Source organism: Phytophthora infestans, genomic scaffold, assembly GCF_000142945.1.
Source record: "Phytophthora infestans T30-4 supercont1.32 genomic scaffold, whole genome shotgun sequence".
Classification (NCBI taxonomy): Eukaryota; Oomycota; class Peronosporomycetes; order Peronosporales; family Peronosporaceae; genus Phytophthora; species Phytophthora infestans.
The window spans coordinates 906,164-922,588 of NW_003303727.1; the positions used below are offsets into that span (position 1 = coordinate 906,164).

Sequence of the window (16,425 nt, forward strand, 5' to 3'; positions counted from 1 at the left end):
TCGAGGAGCGCTTCGATCATCTTATTCGTCCAGACTAAGCGCTTGGATGGCGTTGTTCCCTTTTCGGAGGATTTCTTCTTTTTTCCTTGTTGCCCAGCGCTGGATTTGGCGCCTGCTTTGCGTTTTCCGTTCACGGTAGTAGATACCGGAGTCGACGGGTTAGCTGTAGCTGTAGAAACTGGAATTGTTTGATCCCATTCAGTAGAGCTTGGAGCGGAAGCGGGGGTTGCAGACGGCCGAGGTGGCTGGGGCCAGTATGTAGAAGATGGCATCGCTGCTAGTGACTCCCGGGCCAGATGCGATGGCAGCACCGGCAGCTGAATGATGCCGTCAAAGTAAGGACGCCAGGGCTCCCGATTATGGCATTGTTATTTAATAAGAACCCTCTTTAACCATAAATAATGGCATTGGGCAGCTAGTGTCATCACATACATTATGTCATGTACTGCACACAAACAATAAATACGAGCATAATGTAAAGCAAACCAACACCATGTTAATAATTAGCGAGTGGCCTCGTCGACAGTCTGAGCTGGCCAATACTCTCCATTTTGGCGTAAGAACAGCACCATTTCTAATGTAATAGGCTGCAAGCTGTAGCGCTCTTGCCCGTACGTCGTCCTGGTGACGCTAAAGAACCTCTCAACAAGGTCAGAAGTAGGTGGAATGCAGCTTAGCAGGTTGTACCGCGGCTGAGCTGCTGCTAAACGGCGACGTTTTTGTAGACTCGCCACGAATGAGCCTTCGTCTTCACTTTCCTTCGCTTTTGCTGCAGTGCGTGCAGGTTCTTCTACTTCTTCCAGGCAGCGGAAGGGCTGCAGCACTGCCTTATCGGCCCTCGTTAGACTTTGGCTCCCTCCCAAGACACGCACACAATAACCTGGGCTGGCGTGAAGGTGGCGTGGCGGGGAAGCGTGGCAAGGACCATAGTAGCTTAGCGAGGGGCTTTGTTCGAAATGCTCAAATTAAAAAGTGAGGACGTGAGCAAGCTGTGTCGTATAGCTGGCTTAGAGAAGTGCTGGTAGCAGAGAGTTTAAGTACAGTAGTGAAAAGTCATGGTTGGTTGTGAGAGGTACATAATGATAAAGAGGTTTTGCTCATAAATTATGTCGGATGATTTCTTAAGCAAATAAATTATTAATAACATCCAGGTAATCGAAGAAATAAATAATTTTATGATTTCATAAGAAATAATTGAAAAGACCATGCCATAATTGGGAGCCCTGACGGACGCTGGTGAATACTTGGTAGATCTGACCCATGAGCGTCCATTGTGTCCACTGGAGAAGGGTGACTGGAAAGTGAGGAGGTGAATGCCTTCTTGTGCTACACAACGATCTTCACCTTCATCAGATTCTTACACGAAGCAAAACTCAGAGCGAGTTCTGACCTGGTTGTTGCATCAGAATGACTTCAGTATTGGTTTACTTTGAGTAGAAACGTGCTCTCATTTAACCCAATCCCTACCCAATTTCTCAGAACGAGTTTACTTAGACCAGGGCCTTAGAGCAAAAACGAATTTAAGAGTCTGAACGGAATTCGAGTTTTTATATAAAATATTACTGCTAATTTTCTACCATTGGTATTGGTTACTGCCAAAAAAGGATTTTGGAGTATGAGCTCATTAATTCGAGTTAAAACCGTGCACGTAATTTAAAACATGTTTACACTGACTACCGGTACACTGCATGTAAAAGAACTGCAGTTATTTCAGTATTTTTGCTCTGAAACGTTTAATACCGAATAGAACTCCGCGTTATTTTGTGCGTTTTTTTCATTAGAGCATTTTCAGTGGTTTTACCTATTTTCAGTGAGAACGTTCTAATTTTATCCAACGCCCTTTCACAGCGCGTAGTAATCGAAGGGCGTTCTAGTCGATGGGGGCAAGTCATTCGATATTCTACGTTAGTACTATCATTCTAATTACATGTCATAGAGCTCGTGTAGCGATTAGTGTGAGATGCTATCCTGCTACTGTGAGATGCTACTTGCTACGGTCTGCCAGTGCCCAGTGCCAGACGTCATTGCCACAGCCAAGACACTGGCAATACCAGTACTACCGAGCAACCTACAATCCTACGCGTGTCTATGCATGTACTGCATCCCGGCGTACCGGTCTGCAACGCGCTCACGTGCAAGCGGCGTGCGGAAGATACCAAGGACTGTATGAAGGACGACATTGGTGGCGGTGAGCAACTGCAACTGCGTTGCAGATGATGGTGAACTACTTAGCCTTCTATAGACTATCTTAGGTTGAGTATGTGCTAATCTAACTTTGCGGAACATGGAGGTTCAGGTGCTGGTAGCTCTCACTCTCACAACTGCTTTTGCTGTGCTGCGTGCGCAACGAGTGAGAGGCAGCAAGCACCAGAACTCCGTGGTCCTGTCGTGGTACTTTGCCCGGCACTTACGTGTCTTGCATTCTATTCCTACTTGCTCTACGCCTACTGCCCTACAAGTCTGTGCTTATGGCACCTACTTTACGTAGTGATAGAAGGTCGGAGAGCCCGGTGACGCGCCATGCGTCATCTCAATTAGTAGCTCCCATCCAATTTCAGATTCCATTCTCTCGACTTTTTCCGAACAAAAAAAACATAAATTAGTATAAAAAAACATAGAATACCATGTATTAATGCTACAGCTAAAGAACAAAGAGATTTTACCCTGGATTTACTCGAAAATAAGCTGCTTTTGTAATCTAATTAAACGCCTAAAAACTAAGAATAAGACTTCTATTTTAGGAAAGGGTTCTCTAAATGTATTGCCAATCCTCCTAGTACAGAAGCGCTTATTACGTAAAGCATCATCCATCTTAGTCGTGTTGATCATGTCAGTAGCAGTGCTAAGGGTCGCTCTCCTGTGGCTTTAGGGGTGACTCTTCGTACCTAGGTACGCATCATGACGAGCAATGAGCGGCCATACGAAAAAACCACATGCAGTTATTCAAATGTAAACGGCATTTACATATACAGCATGTGATCCACGTCTGTCTATTAGATGTCACCCATCGCATTTGCATTGCAAAGAATGTTGATATTTGAGCCCTTATTTATCCCAGATGAGCTAAGCTAGGGGGAGAGTGCACACAAAACACAAAAGCCGCCTCAGCAGTTCAGGTGGATGAAAACTTCTTGGAACTACTCTACCTCTGCCGTGTTCTATTTAGTTTTGGCATACAATGTGTCATACTAGATCACGATTAGTTCTAGACTGCATCCAATTGAATTTAAAAAAATCATTTAAACTATTGATACACTCACCATTCCCCAAGAGTAGCGCTCAACCTATCCCAGCTGCCATTTTGAACTTGCTTGGGTAAAGCGCACTAGGTTTTCGGGCTCAGTTGTCTGGAACTAGCGTCAAACTGCTATTATTTCCACTGAAGATACGACTGCAGAAACACCTTGTATGGGGGGGGGTCCCGCTGACAGGCTTCAGCCGGTCATCGCCATTGTCTAGCAAGTTGCCTCGGTAGAGGGAGTCAGTATAGCTACTCCTGGGAAGAGTGGCGGCAGACCTTAGCTCACACTCGAGCGTAGCTTGTCCACCGCACTCAGGCCCCACAAGTCGTGATTGTAGTTAGGAAGCATTATCATCTCGAGCCTGGCTGGAGACATTTCCTTCCGTAGATCAGACAGCACCAGCTTAGCGAGAGAAAAGAAGCGCTCACAGTCGTTAGACGTTGGCGGGATGTACGCGACGTTGACGTAGTGCGAGCGCATCACGACCTTGCGCTTCTTGAAAGCCGCTCTCACAATAGACCGCTCCTCGGCGGATATTGAAGACGACCGTTCGAGATTAGGCGACCTAGATTCAGCGCATGCTAATTTCCCGCGACGTTTAGCGCCTCCCCACGCTGTAACTTGACTAGACCTTGCCCTAAATTGGAGTTGTTCACTATAGTTGCCGTTGTTGACAGGCGAGGCTTCAGGGCTGGGTACTCCTTATCAACCCGGTCAAAAAGACGTCGCGAAGCGGACAAAGTTAGCGTAGACTTCTGCAGCTCCTTCGTAACGGCCTCAAAGCTGCTAGATCTTTAAGAAGCGCCTTGACGCGCTTGTGCTCCGCACGTCGTAGCAGGAGTGGTTGCACATCATGCTCCATGAGATCACCGAGGCCCAGCCGAATAATTGCCGGCTGAGAGTTTGGCATAGCGCTTTACCATCTCGTACATCTGGTGTCGTTCCTCAGCAGAGGTGACAGATGGGAGGCGGAAAATGGCTCTACCCTTGATCGTACGCAACTTGGACATCAAATTATGGACCTTGGTTATTAGCTCGTCTCCGCTCTTGAGGAAGTCCTTGACCGCTAGATTAAAGCGGTGGCTAGCGCATCAGATTAGCAGTATAGCACCCTCCTTCCGGCCAATGTACTGGTTAGCGGAGCAGTTATTGCCGACCATGAACTTCACTGCGCTCCAGGTCTTGTTGTATCGCGACAGCGTGTCAGCGATTCGGTCGTACAGGCTCTGAGCGCTAAGATCTTCCTCCGTCTCTACGGGCGAGAAAACTAACAGCACGAAGCGACGAGATGAGCACTCTAAGTCCTCGTAGTACTCACTTACCGGTTTTACCGGCGGCACTGTCAAATACCGCAAAGATTGCGACGTAGTGACGGTTGCTGCTTGTCCAGTCGTCCAATACGAGACTAAATGATTCAGGTTGCTCACGGGCTACACAGCCCTCCATTTCCTCGAACAGCAATACTATATAGCGCAGTAGTGCGCCCGCTGACACCATAGAAAGTGCCACACTCAGTCGGGTTAGCCTTCGCTGCACAAATGCATCCGGGAGACGCTCTTAAATCACTCATTCGAGCCAGCGGTACAAATCCAGCGTACGCTGGCTGACTAAGCGAAGGTGTAGGAGATTCTGGCGGCGTGCAGCTTCTTGGGCTTCTTTTTCACAGTACTCGTGGTTGCGTCGTAGGTGGTTCAGTAGATTCGTGTAGCCGTTGCCCTTCCTGTACTGCTTGCCGCTGGTCGTGCGGCTGTAAACGCCATCACCGACCTCAGTGAATAACATAGAGCAAATTTGGCTGCTCGTTAGAACCATGATGGGCAGAGAGGGCACTGTAGCGGTAGAGGGGTGTCCTGAAGACTGTAGATTGAATTCTGAATGGTTGCTTTGTTGGTTTGGCGTGCATGGAAGCCTGTATTGTAAACAGCAGGTAGCGAGCGACCCTGTGGACTTTGTTGGCTGTAGCGAGCCCGCACTTTGCCAGTTTGTGAATAAATTGTGATAAATTCAAAAATGAATTGAGGAGCAAGAATTAATAATTAAATTTCAAAAATACGATTAACTTTATGCATTTTCTTTTTTCGGTCTCCCTGCTTCTGATCTCGTTCGCATATCTCCTGAGGCGATTGCAGCGTCAGGCGATGTCGACCTGGGAGGTCTTATGCGCACGGGGCAATTGGAGCTCAACACTCCGTGGGCATAGCGGGATCCTTCACCGTCGACGCTAGCTGCTATTCTGGCCTTACAATATTCGTCTCCGCCAACCCGTCGCCACCTGACGCTCCATCATCGCTCGCGCAGCTTTGGGCACCCCGCCACCACCCTATGTATCAAGTCCGGTGGCAGCTCCTCACGTAACGTCGCCTGCAGCTGGAGTATTGGACGCTGACGCTGGGGATGATATGAGTGCTAGGTTAAAGGACGGCGTTTTGATACGTACGCCACTGTCAGCTTGATTAGTTTTGTTGAAGATCACCGAGCGTCCCCCGCTATAATTACGGCGATTAGAACTGATACGTCAATTTCGCACTCTAATAACCTTTTTTGCAGTAGACTAAATCTCAGACGAAAAACACCTTTTGAAATCTCCGCAGCTCCGCTTTTAGGTAACGGTGAGCATAATATGTAGTACGAAGTAGCCTGATATCTATCCTTAGATCAACTGTACCTGTTGTGAAAAAAAAAACATTAGATAGTTTTCGAGGCGCTCATTACCCGGGCATTACCTACACAAATCTGCAGGTGAAGCAGCGGGTAGTGACAATTCAAGATGAGATTTCGGAGATTTCATTTCACCAGAGGCGCACTACTGTGAGTGACAAAATATTTCCCCAAAGGCGCACTACCGTGAGTGACAAAATACTGATATTTTTGTGTTCTAAACAGTAATTTTATTACAGGCGATACATGGCCTCCCTGGCTTGGATGGGGTCTCGCCGGCCCTACCATGTTCCACGTCAGACGCGCTACGCTTAAGTCACTTGACTGCAAGCTGGCGGACGACCTTCCCAGCTTTCTCATTGGCTATCGCTTTGCTCGCCACCACGTCTTGGCAATGGCTTTAGCATGCTGGAAGTCATCTATTTCGGCGATGATGTCGTCAAGTAGTTGGTCCTTTACCGCATACGATTCTTTTACGCCAGACGCCCTCTTGGGTGACACACGCCGCTCTTGATGCATCTATAAAACAAAAAAAGAAAATCGGTATTAAAATGACATCAAATAGAAGTATAAGCTCGATAAACTTACCAACTAGAAGGTTGAAGCCATGCTGGGCAGTTTTACCACCGAGACGCGCCTGAGAGAACTCAGCTGTTGCGACAAGGGCGGCAGCAATCGCTTCCCACTGCGCCATGACCTTACCATGCTTTTCCTTGTATGACTTAGCTACAAGTCTCTATTTGTCGAGACGAACAGTAGAGCACGCTGGAATCTGCAAAGAAAGGCCCGAAACTATGCAATATCACTGCCTTTCCTACAGGTGCTCCGATAATAACATAGTAGCATTGTAATAATATTATCGATGTTCTCAGAAATAAAATATTGTTCTTTTGAAACCAAAAGTGATAATAAATTATTACAGCCAAACGAAACTTTTTATTTCACTGTCAGTTTAAAAGAAAAATGGTCATCTATGCGTTTTCGCGAATCAAACGAAAACAAACGTTTGATAATTTTTAATTGATCTAAGCCCCGGTCATTTTGAGCAACATATGGTATCATGGACTGGAAGATTTTCACGTTTCGTACACCTCCTCGGGAAAAAGTAACCAGGATTGGGAGAGGGCATCGACCCCTCTTGAGCTTAGCATCTTATGAACGACTGTTGGTTTGCTGGTAAAAACCGAAGTGAATAAGATTGATGTTATCGTTCTTCTACTTGTCTTTCCTGTCCTTTGTGCACTACCTGCTCCAACCAACCGTCGCTACCAACCATGTAGGTGCTGTACTATATGGACCAATCACAGGACGGCTCACTACTGAACCGGTCCAACGACCCGAACCGGGCATGAGCGGTGCACTGCTCAACACTCCCACTCACCGCTTACTGCACGGTGTCCACCAGTTTCTTGATACCGCTAGCGCTCCGCAAATACTTGAGCGTCTTGGTGCCAAGCCCCTTTGTGAGCATGTCCGCGAGTTGGTGCTTAGTGTCCACGTAGTCGATCTTGACCGTTCCGTTCGCTACACTTTTCCTCGTGAAGTGGTGCTTGATGTCGACATGCTTAGCTCTGGCATGATAGCCAGCGTTCAGATCCAGTGCTATCGCCCCTTGGTTGTCTGCCTGGATCTGCGTAGCCTCTTCCTGGTCCTTTCCTATGTCCTTCAACATCGCGCGCGTCCACAGTACTTCTTGGGTGCACAGGCTCAACGCCATGTACTCAGCTTCTGCAGAACTCAGCGCTACCGTTCTCTGAAACTTCGACTTGAAAACCACTGGGCCGTTCCTGATCATCACCATCACACCTGACACGGAACGCCTATCATCGATATTGCTCCCCCAGTCAGCGTCCGTGAAAGCTTCAACCGTGACCTCGCCCGATCCTCCGTTGTACACGATCCCAAGTGTGCGTGTCGTCTTCAAGTACCGAAGCACACGAATCGCAGCTCGCCAGGATATAGACCAGGGCTCTCGAGGAGTCGCGACAGTTGCGTCACCACGTCGGCAATATCCGGCCTAGTACACGTCGTAATGTACATCAGACATCCGATTAGAGAACGGTACGGTCTTGCCTGCATCTCCGTACACTCCGTCTTCGTTCCTGGTGACTGCTCCTTCGACAACTTGAGATTGGACGCACAAGGGTTGTCGGTGCCCTTAGCGTTTTGCTGCCCGAACCGTTCTGTTACGTCGTCGATGTACCGCGTCTGCTTGATCATCAGTGTTCCAGCGCTCTTGTCGTGATCAATCTCCATCCCCAAGATAAACTTCGCGTCACCAAGCTCTTTCATCTTGAAAGCGTTCTTGAGGACCTCTTTGACTTCACAGATCTCATCGCGGGTCTTGGCAGCGATGATCATGTCGTCCACATAGAGACAAACATAGATGTAACCGTTCTTGGAATGCTTCACGTACACACACTGATCTGCACCACAACTCTTGAAACCGTTCTTCATGAAGACTCTGTGAATGGTTTTGTTCCAGGCGCTCGCAGCCTGCTTCAGCCCATAGATGGCCTTGATCAGCAAACAGACGTGATCTTTAGCGTTCTTGATGCCGAACGGTACCTCCATGTAGACACGGTCCTTCAGCTCACTGTTCAGGAACGCTGTGTCTGCATCCGACTGTTCCATCTCGTATGCGTCCGCAACACACACAGCCAAGACTACATGGATTGAGTTCATGTTCGCCACAGGGGAGTACGTCTCAAAAACGTCAGCTCCATACTTCTGCTTAAACCCGTTAGCCACCAACCGTGCCTTGTAACGAATCACTCGACCGTTCTCATCACGCTTCTTGGCAAACACCCAGCGACACCCAATCGGACGGACCGTTTTGCGCGGTACAAATGTCCAAGTACCGTTCTTCTTGTGCGATAGAAGCTCTGCCTCCATCGCCTTCCGCCACCCCGCTGCTTCATTGATTGCAACTGCTTCAGCGTACGAGCTCGGCGTGTCAGGTACACCGTTGATCCTTGCCGCATACGCCAACACTGCTTCTGCAAGTAGGCCACCTTCGTCAATTGTTGGACGCTTAGGTATTGGTGGACCGTCACTTCCTTCCGACTTCCGTTCCTCATCAAGCTCCAGACCGCCATCCCAAAGAAACACTGGCTCTCGAGAACGCCTTGAGCGTTCTACTTCCGGACGGAATACTAAGCGATCCTCGTGGAACGGTTGCGGGCCATGGTACTCTGCCAGTTCCAGCCCAGTGGAGGTCCCACCTTCCAGTGGCAGTGATTGTTGTACACTAGTATCCTGATCCGGTTCCACGTTGTCCATCTCGATATCTTGAACGGGCTCTTCGACATCTTCCATAGGTTCATCCACTACTGGACGCTCAGCCGGAATTGGGGTCACTGCTACATCAGTGTCCTTGGTCACGTGAATTACCGTCCTTGTCCCGAGCACGGTGTATCGTATATACCGTTTACTTCACGTTCGTCAAGCTTGACGGACCGTGCCACCTTGACCTTGGACGCTTCCAAGTCGTAGACACGGTACCCCTTTGTGTTCTCTGCGTATCCGAGGAACACACACTTGAAACTCTTCGGATCAAGCTTTGTTCTCTTTTTCGTTGTCGATGTGAGAGTACCCATGAGACCCGAACGCACGCAAGTGTTCCATTCGTGAATTCTCGTTGAATCCCACCTCGTACGACGTCATGTTTGACCGCTCCGTGTTCACCGAGCGGTTAATCAGGTACGCTGCGGTACTCACAGCCTCTGCCCACCATGTCGTCGACACACCCTTGTAGTGCAGCATGCTTCGTGCCTTTTCCATGATCGTACGGTTCATCCGTTCAGCCACACCGTTCTGCTGAGGGCTGTATGGCACAGTACACTGATGCATGATACCGTTTGGAGCACATAGCTGCGTGACCTTCTTGCTCACATACTCCGTTCCGTTGACAGAGCGAAGACACTTGATCCGTTCCCCCCATTGGTTCTCATAGGGCGCCTTGAACTCGGCCAGCTTAGTGGCGACTTCGCTTTTGTTCTTCATAAAGTACACCACCACGAACCGTGAGAAATCATCCACAAATGTCAGCACATACCGTGCTCCACCTTTGGAGACCGTTCGCATAGGCCCCATTACATCCGTGTGGGCTAACTCCAGCACACGTGATGTCTTGCTCGTTGACCGTGCCAGGAACGGTGTCACAGTCTGCTTCCCCTTCATGCATCCACCGGATAAAGTCTTGATGCCACGGTTCACGACTGGTATACCGTTCGTGGCAGACTGAGTCTTGGCCATACCGTTCTCGCTGGGATGTCCCATACGAGCGTGCCAAAGCTCCCACTGGTTGTCAACCCCGGCGTATTCCACGAAGCGTGCTTCTTCTTGTTCAGAGTCACGCACGTACGCCTTGCCAACCTTCTTGCCCAGTGCCACAGCACTGTTCTTGCCCCAGATGACACACAAGGAACGCTGGAACTCCACACTTAAACCGCGTTCCGCAAGCTTCCCGGCCGACAGCAACCGTCTGTCAAGTCCTGGGATGTACAGAAGTTCCACCATCTTGATGCGCTTGCTATCCATACCGGTCAACTTGACCGTTCCTCTGCCTGCGACCTGCAACTTCTTCCCATCTGCAATTGTCACCTCGATGCCCGAGACCATTCCCTCATAGTCGAACAGATCTTCACGGTACGGTGTCATGTGTGAGGTCGCACCGCTATCGATTAGCCATCCAGCGAACCGTTCTTCGCCCACAGCAAATACCGCGTCATCCTCAGCACCGTTGCTCTCTCCCGGACAGTCCCGCTTCATGTGACCAACTCGATTACACTTGAAACACTTGCCCTTGAAGCTACCACCGTTCTTCCTTGGACTGTTCCCCTTTCGACCGTTACTTCGGCCGCCCTTGAACCGTCCACCGCTACCACTCACAGGAAACGCTTTCTCCGTCGTCTCCTTCTTTTGCAACCGTTCGAGCTCCTTCAACAACTTCTCCTTGACCTCAATGAGCGTGATATCCTTAGCGCTCTTCACAATAGACGCAATCAGCTCATACCCCGTCGGAAGGCTGCTCAGCAGTACAACTAGCTGTCTTGAGTCGTCAACCGGCTCTCCTAGCGTCTGGAGACCAGCAACAAGCTCGTCGAAAGCGTCCAAATGCTTGGGCATGGTCGAGCCGTTCTCCATCTTGAACTCATGGAGACGGCGTGTCATTTCGACGCGGTTGTGCAGAGTGGTACGGTAGTAGAGCTCACGAAGAGTGTTCCAAGCGTGCATAGCAGACGTTGCAGACCGTATCTTCGTCTGGTGTTGCAGCTCGACGCCTTGGGCGATGATCCCCAGTGCCTTAGCGTCGTTGATGAGCCACGCTTCAGTCACCTCCGCTTCCTTCTTGACGACTTGGCCGTGCGCCAGCAACCCCTTGCGCGCCAACGTCATGCGCATATTAAACTCCCAGTGGAAGTAGTTTCCACTACCCAGGAGGACATCGGCTCGCTTGGACGTCATGGTAGAATGAAGGTGGTGGGGCGTGCTTGGTAGAGTTCTTGTTGCGGCTGTTAACCTGTTGGTTTGCTGGTAAAAACCGAAGTGAATAAGATTGATGTTATCGTTCTTCTACTTGTCTTTCCTGTCCTTTGTGCACTACCTGCTCCAACCAACCGTCGCTACCAACCATGTAGGTGTTGTACTATATGGACCAATCACAGGACGGTTCACTACGGAACCGGTCCAACGACCCGAACCGAGCATGAGCGGTGCACTGCGTAACAACGACGTAAGAATTGAACTTCAGCAGCTCAATCGGCGCGATACCGGCACCTTTACAGCTTGCTTTCGTGCATCGTCCCTTTCTCTTTAACTTCAATGAGCATTTATATTGTTTAATGACGTTCCGGGCGAAAATTACCTGACTTAAAGCTTTTTTCGGTTAGTTTTTTATATGAAACTTACCAATCTATACTTTCAAGTTGAAATTGATATCTGGCCTCTCAACAACAAATAATTTCTTTAAAAAAACTGTATTAGAATATCAAAACAATGATTATTTCGGGAACACCTGCTTACCAATACCTGATTCATTTACAATTAGCTAATAATCAACACACTGATCGTGGATTCTGTCTCGCGTGTACCCAAATAGACGGCATGATGAATTTGGTTTTGTTTTCTTTGATGTAAGCCAATCCATATTCAAGGAAAACAAAACCAACGGACCACCGTCGGTGGCACTGACCCAACCTTTCTGCTCATTCTTCATTCCTGAACAAAGAAACTTGATAGCTAGCGATACGTCGGGCTGTCTTGGCCAGCATGGAGCAGCCTGACCTCTATAGCGCTGACGGCTTACTAGCCGACGGCATACTTGCAATGCATGAGAATCTGGCCGCAGCAGTTGAGGATGCACTGGGAAGACCGATTCCGGAAGTTGAGATCTCCTTCCGCGACTTGAAGATTTCGGCGCGTCTACCGCTGGCGAAACCAGGTTCGGAAGGACCTCAAGTTCCCACGATTTGGACTCAAGTTAAACACGGAGTACTAAAGTGTTTCTCCAACCAAGAAACAGCCGAGAAGGAGATCCTGCGGGGCATCACTGGAGTCTTCAAGCCGACTCGCATTACGTTGGTACTGGGGCAACCTGGTTCCGGCAAGTCGTCATTGCTCAAGATGCTAAGCGGGCGTTTCCCCATGAGCAAAACCATCGAAGTGTCCGGAGAGATCACGTACAATGATGTCCAGCGAGCAGAGGTGCTAAGCCGCTTGCCGCGGTTCATCGCGTACACGAACCAAAAGGACGATCACTATCCGCAACGCACGGTGCAGGAGACGTTTGCGTTCGCTCAACGATGCTGTGGAGGCGCCACTCTGGAGCCATGGGTGCTCAAAGCACTAGACAAGTGCAAAAAAGATCAACACGAACGTGCAGTTAAACTCATGACGGCACAACACAAGTTTGCTGCGGAGATCCGAGTGAAGTCTCTTGGTTTAGATCGCTGCAAAGACACCATAGTAGGCAACGCCATGATCCGTGGCGTGTCGGGCGGCGAACGCAAACGCGTCACCACCGGTGAAATGACGTTCGGCCGCAAACGAGCGCTGTTGTTGGACGAGATCAGCACCGGACTGGACGCTGCCACCACGTACGACATTGTCAATTCAGTCAGAAGCTTAACTCGACACTTGAAAGCCAACATCGTCGTGTCTCTGCTACAGCCGCCACCCGAAGTGTTCAACCTCTTTGACGACGTCTTGATTATGAATGACGGACGCATCATGTACCACGGGCCGCGTGAACAAGTCCAGGAGTACTTTGAGAACCTCGGCTTCCACTGTCCTCCTCGCAAAGATGTGGCGGACTTCCTACTGGACCTCGGGACTGAAAAGCAACACGCCTATGTCAAAGGTGACTTCACAGAGAGTAAGGTCCCACTCGAGTCGGTGGAATTCGCAGAGCGCTTTCGTCAGTCCGGTATCTTCCAGAACTCGTTGACCTACATGAGGATACGAAGCAACCACCAATCGGATGTCTTCGACCCGATTAAGGACCCGTGTGTGTTTCGACAGTCGCTTCTCCAAGACCTCGTCACGGTATTCCGTCGTCAATGTAAGATCAAACTCCGGGACAAGACTTTCCTCTTCGGACGGTGCTTTATGGTTCTGGTGATGGGTCTGCTCTACGGCTCTGTGTTCTGGCAAATGAACGATTCCAACAGCCAGCTGATCCTCGGATTGCTCTTCTCGTGCACCTTGTTCATCTCAATGGGGCAGGCAGCTCAGCTGCCCACGTTTATTGAGGCCCGCAGTGTGTTCTACAAGCAACGCGGGGCCAATTTCTTCCGATCGCTAGCCTATGTCTTGGCCTCGTCATTGACGCAGATTCCTTTCGCCATCTTGGAGACTGTACTCTTCGGGGCGATCGTCTACTGGATGGGAGGCTACGTGGCTCTGGCTGACAGATTCATCTCGTTTCTCGTCACGCTTTTCCTGTGTCAAACGTGGTTCACAGCCTTCTTCTTCTTCCTCTCGGCTGCCTCTCCCAGCATCACGATGGCTCAGCCAGTAATGATGGTCTCCATCTTCTTCTTCATGCTGTTTGGCGGGTTTCTGTTGAGGAAGACAGACATCCCCGATCACTTTATCGGTTCTACTGGATCGACCCCGTCGCGTGGAGTATTCGCTCGCTTAGTGTTAACCAGTATTTGGCACAGAAATACGATGTCTGTGTGTACGGGGGGATCGACTACTGCTCTCGTTTCGGAACTACATTCGGTAAGTATAGTCTCCAACTCTCTGGGTTGCCAACGGGAGCGATATGGATCTACTTGGGGTGGCTCTACTTTGTAGTCGGGTACATCGTTCTCGTTCTAGCAGCACATTTAGTGCTTGAGTACAAACGCTACGAAAGCCCAGAGAGCACACCAGTGGTGCAAGCTGATCTCGATGCCAAAGAGGGGCCTTCAGAAGCTATGACGAATGTTGGCAACGCGTCGGCCACAGTCCCAGAAGATGTTGCGGTATCCATCGTCACCCCGAGAGCACCACGAGCTCCACCCGTCACGTTGGCTTTCCAGGATCTATGGTATTCCGTGCCCATGCCCGGTTGTAAGAAGGCGGACGACATTGATCTGCTCCAAGGCGTCTCTGGCTATGCCAAACCTGGAACCATGACAGCTCTAATGGGGTCGTCTGGTGCCGGTAAGACCACACTCATGGACGTCATCGCAGGACGAAAGACAGGAGGGAAAATACGCGGTAAAATACTGCTAAATGGGTACCCGGCAAGCGACCTCGCCATCCGCAGAAGCACAGGGTATTGCGAGCAAATGGACATCCACTCCGAGTCTGCAACCATTCGAGAAGCTCTGATCTTTTTCCGCCATGTTGCGACAGAGCTCTAGTGTATCCACCCGGGAGAAAATGGTGTCGGTAGAGGAATGCATTGCGTTGCTGGAACTCGGCCCCATTGCTGACAAGATCATCCGCGGCTCGTCCACCGAACAGATGAAGCGTCTGACCATCGGGGTCGAGCTCGTTGCACAGCCTAGTATCATCTTTATGGACGAACCGACCAGTGGGTTGGACGCGCGATCCGCTAAGCTCATTATGAATGGAGTGCGCAAAATCGCAAGCTCGGGGCGAACGATTGTGTGTACCATCCATCAACCGAGCTCCGTGGTGTTTAGTTTCTTCGATTCTCTGTTGCTTCTTCGACGTGGCGGACGTATGGTGTTTTTCGGAGAACTCGGCAAAGACTCGTGCAACCTTATCAAATACTTTGAGGCAGCCCCAGGAGTGACGCCGATCGAGCCTGGGTACAACCCCGCGACATGGATGCTCGAGTGCATTGGCGCTGGCGTCGGGGCCTCTTCTCATACTCATGGAATAGATTTCGCAGAGTACTTTTCGAAAAGTGATCTAAACGTTTGTATGGAGCAAGATCTCAACCAATATGGCGTTCTTCGGCCGTCGCCAGATCTCCCCGAACTTAAGTTTACGAAGCAATTCGCGTCGACTAAGACAGCGCAATTCAAGTTGCTGTGTCGTCGCTTCTTCTACATGTACTGGCGAACTCCGACGTATAACCTCACTCGCTTGATGGTCAGTGTGATGCTGGGTGCCATCTTCGGTATCATCTACCAGGCTACCGACTACACCACATTCACGGGTGCGAACGCAGGGGTCGGACTCGTCTTCATCAGCACCGTCTTCCTGGGTATCATCGGCTTCAACAGTGTGATGCCTGTCGCGGCTGACGAACGTACAGCCTTTTATCGGGAGCGAGCATCGGAAACGTACCATGCCTTGTGGTATTTTATCGCCGGTACATTGGTCGAGATTCCGTACGTCATGTTATCATCTCTCGCCTTCACCATCATCTTCTTTCCTAGCGTTGGCTTTACCGGCTTTGGAACGTTCATCACCTACTGGCTCGTCGTGTCTCTCAACGCACTGCTCTTTGTGTACTTTGGTCAGCTGCTGGTGTTCGCTTTGCCTAGTGTAGCGGTAGCATCAATTGCTGGAGCTCTGCTCAGCTCCATCTTCATGCTATTCGCGGGCTTCAACCCACCAGCGAATAATATCGCGATACTACATCTCGCCACCAACCTACAGTATTGCAACTCTCGTAGCAATGGTCTTTGCTGACTGTCCCAGTGCAACGAGCAAGAAACTTGGCTGTCAGATTCTACAGAACGCACCGGCCACTGTTGGCAACATTTCTCTCAAGCAGTACGTCGAGCACGCCTTCGACATGAAATCGGATCATATCCCCAGAAACGTCGTGATTCTGGGCATTCTCATTGTGGTATTTCGGTTGTTGGCACTGCTTTCACTACGCTACATCAGTCACCTAAAACGGTAACCACAACAAAAGCAGCATTGACGACAACGTGGCAATACAGAGATGACATTCAAACCCACGTAAGCATAAACATAATCTGCGCTTCTATCTGAGCATTTTTAGAAAAGATATTGGCGATAATTTTCGCAAGTTGAGCCATGGTAATTTTTTTGTAAAGTTGTCGCTGGACTAAATTATCAATTGTGCTTTTGGAATTACAACTTA

The 16,425-nt window shown here is 49.7% G+C and overlaps 2 protein-coding genes across 2 annotated transcripts; both read left to right on the forward strand.

Annotated features, from left to right (window-relative positions):
* Nucleotides 1-12,173: 12,173 nt before the first annotated feature.
* On the forward strand, nucleotides 12,174-14,528 carry PITG_14159 (ATP-binding Cassette (ABC) Superfamily; the record flags this gene model as incomplete). The annotated part of the gene is made up of 3 exons (XM_002899223.1): nucleotides 12,174-13,951; nucleotides 14,032-14,446; nucleotides 14,496-14,528. 3 exons carry the CDS (start codon nucleotides 12,174-12,176, stop codon nucleotides 14,526-14,528), a joined length of 2,226 nt encoding a protein of 741 aa, XP_002899269.1.
* A 249-nt stretch (nucleotides 14,529-14,777) lies between these two features.
* PITG_14160 (ATP-binding Cassette (ABC) Superfamily) lies at nucleotides 14,778-16,221 on the forward strand (the record flags this gene model as incomplete). Its single annotated transcript, XM_002899224.1, has 2 exons — nucleotides 14,778-15,970; nucleotides 16,014-16,221. The coding sequence occupies 2 exons, from the start codon at nucleotides 14,778-14,780 to the stop codon at nucleotides 16,219-16,221; spliced, it is 1,401 nt and encodes a 466-aa protein (XP_002899270.1).
* Between the last annotated feature and the right edge of the window lie 204 nt (nucleotides 16,222-16,425).